The 1,409-nt window shown below is 37.1% G+C and overlaps 1 protein-coding gene across 1 annotated transcript in view; it reads left to right on the top strand.

The window, feature by feature from the left end:
* Nucleotides 1–1,409, top strand: part of PRKRA (protein kinase, interferon-inducible double stranded RNA dependent activator) — a 32,109-nt gene that overhangs the window by 10,533 nt on the left and 20,167 nt on the right. The window contains exon 3 of the mRNA XM_006866687.1: nucleotides 585–666. Within this exon, the coding sequence (XP_006866749.1) occupies nucleotides 585–666 (82 nt within the window). The remainder of the gene's footprint in view (nucleotides 1–584; nucleotides 667–1,409) is intronic.

Raw genomic sequence — 1,409 nt, 5'->3', positions numbered from 1 at the left:
GTCCTGGGCCAACCAAATAGTAACCATATGCACCTGTGCTGACCTCAGTGGCCTATCTAGCACCCATGGCAAGCAGTGAAATGGTAGCCTGTCCAAACATTCTTCCAAAAACTTAGGTTCCACATTCAGTTGTGTCACACTGCTGTTTTGACTTTTATATTCATTGATGTCTACTATGCTTGAGGGCCCAGGATCAGGCAGTGCTTCGTTCTGCTGTGCATAAGGTCACTATGAGTCAGTACAGACTTGATGACACCTAACAACAACAACAACAACAACAGCAACAACAATGCTTGAGGGAGGAGGACATTGGGCCATACTGACTCAACAGAAACTGTTGAGCTGGGGAGAGTGGTGGTATGTGGGAATTCAAGCTGTGCCCAAGGCAAAATTCCCTACCTGCCACACCCTACATACACTTCCAGTGGGTCTGTACATTGGGATCTAGTATGGAACCCACAGACTGCCTGTACATAAAATCTGTAGTGACTTTGTTGTTGTTGTGTGACTTTGTTTTGTATTAATAAAATACCTATGGACATAAAGATTTTTTATAAAGATAATTTTTTTAACCTCAATTTCAGGTGAAGGTACAAGTAAGAAGCTGGCGAAACATAGAGCTGCAGAGGCCGCCATAAACATTTTGAAAGCCAGTGCAAGTATTTGGTGAGCTAAATTTCTTTGTATTCTGCAGCTTAAAAATATCATGGCTGGGATAAGATGGAAACTTTGAATATACAAAGTCAGCAGTGTGAACAGTTTAGTATCCTTAAAATCTGTCATCCATTTAAAGGCGACTTTATCTTTAAGAAGTTTTGTTAAGTCCAGCAAAACTATTAAATAAAGATACTTATGAACTGCTGGATTGTGTCTTTTATTATTTTAAAAAAACCAGATAGAAAGCAACAGTAGAAAACCAGTTTTTCTGGCCAATAAAACTGATCATTTTTACACTGAAGATAACAAAGTGTGTGATGAAAAAAGATCAGCTAAACGTATTGTTGGTAAAAATACAATTAATAAATATAGAAGAAATGCAACAAAGTAATAATGAATGCTGACAAGAAGCTTCAGTGGATGTTAAAATTAGTAGTTAAAATTAGTGTGATGAGACAAAAGATGTTTGCGTAGCCTCAAAATAACCCCCCTACAAGATATTTATTAACTCTGACAACAGTAATAACTTTCCAGTGGAGAAATCTGGCAAACACCACCTAACCATGTGATCAGAGCTAATAATATCACCATTAATCAAACATATTGGTATGGTGCTCTTTCTGATGTGATACAGTAAAAATTATTATTCCATGGAATCTCTATCAGAAATGCATCACCTTAATCTAATCATGAGAAGGCATCAGACATATCCAAATTGAAGAACAGTCTAACAAAGTAACTGACTAGTGTTT

Source organism: Chrysochloris asiatica, unplaced genomic scaffold (genome assembly GCF_000296735.1).
Source record: "Chrysochloris asiatica unplaced genomic scaffold, ChrAsi1.0 scaffold00094, whole genome shotgun sequence".
NCBI classification, from domain to species: Eukaryota; Metazoa; Chordata; class Mammalia; order Afrosoricida; family Chrysochloridae; genus Chrysochloris; species Chrysochloris asiatica.
Note: the sequence above shows the minus strand (reverse complement) of the source record. Positions and strands in the feature narration are given on the sequence as shown.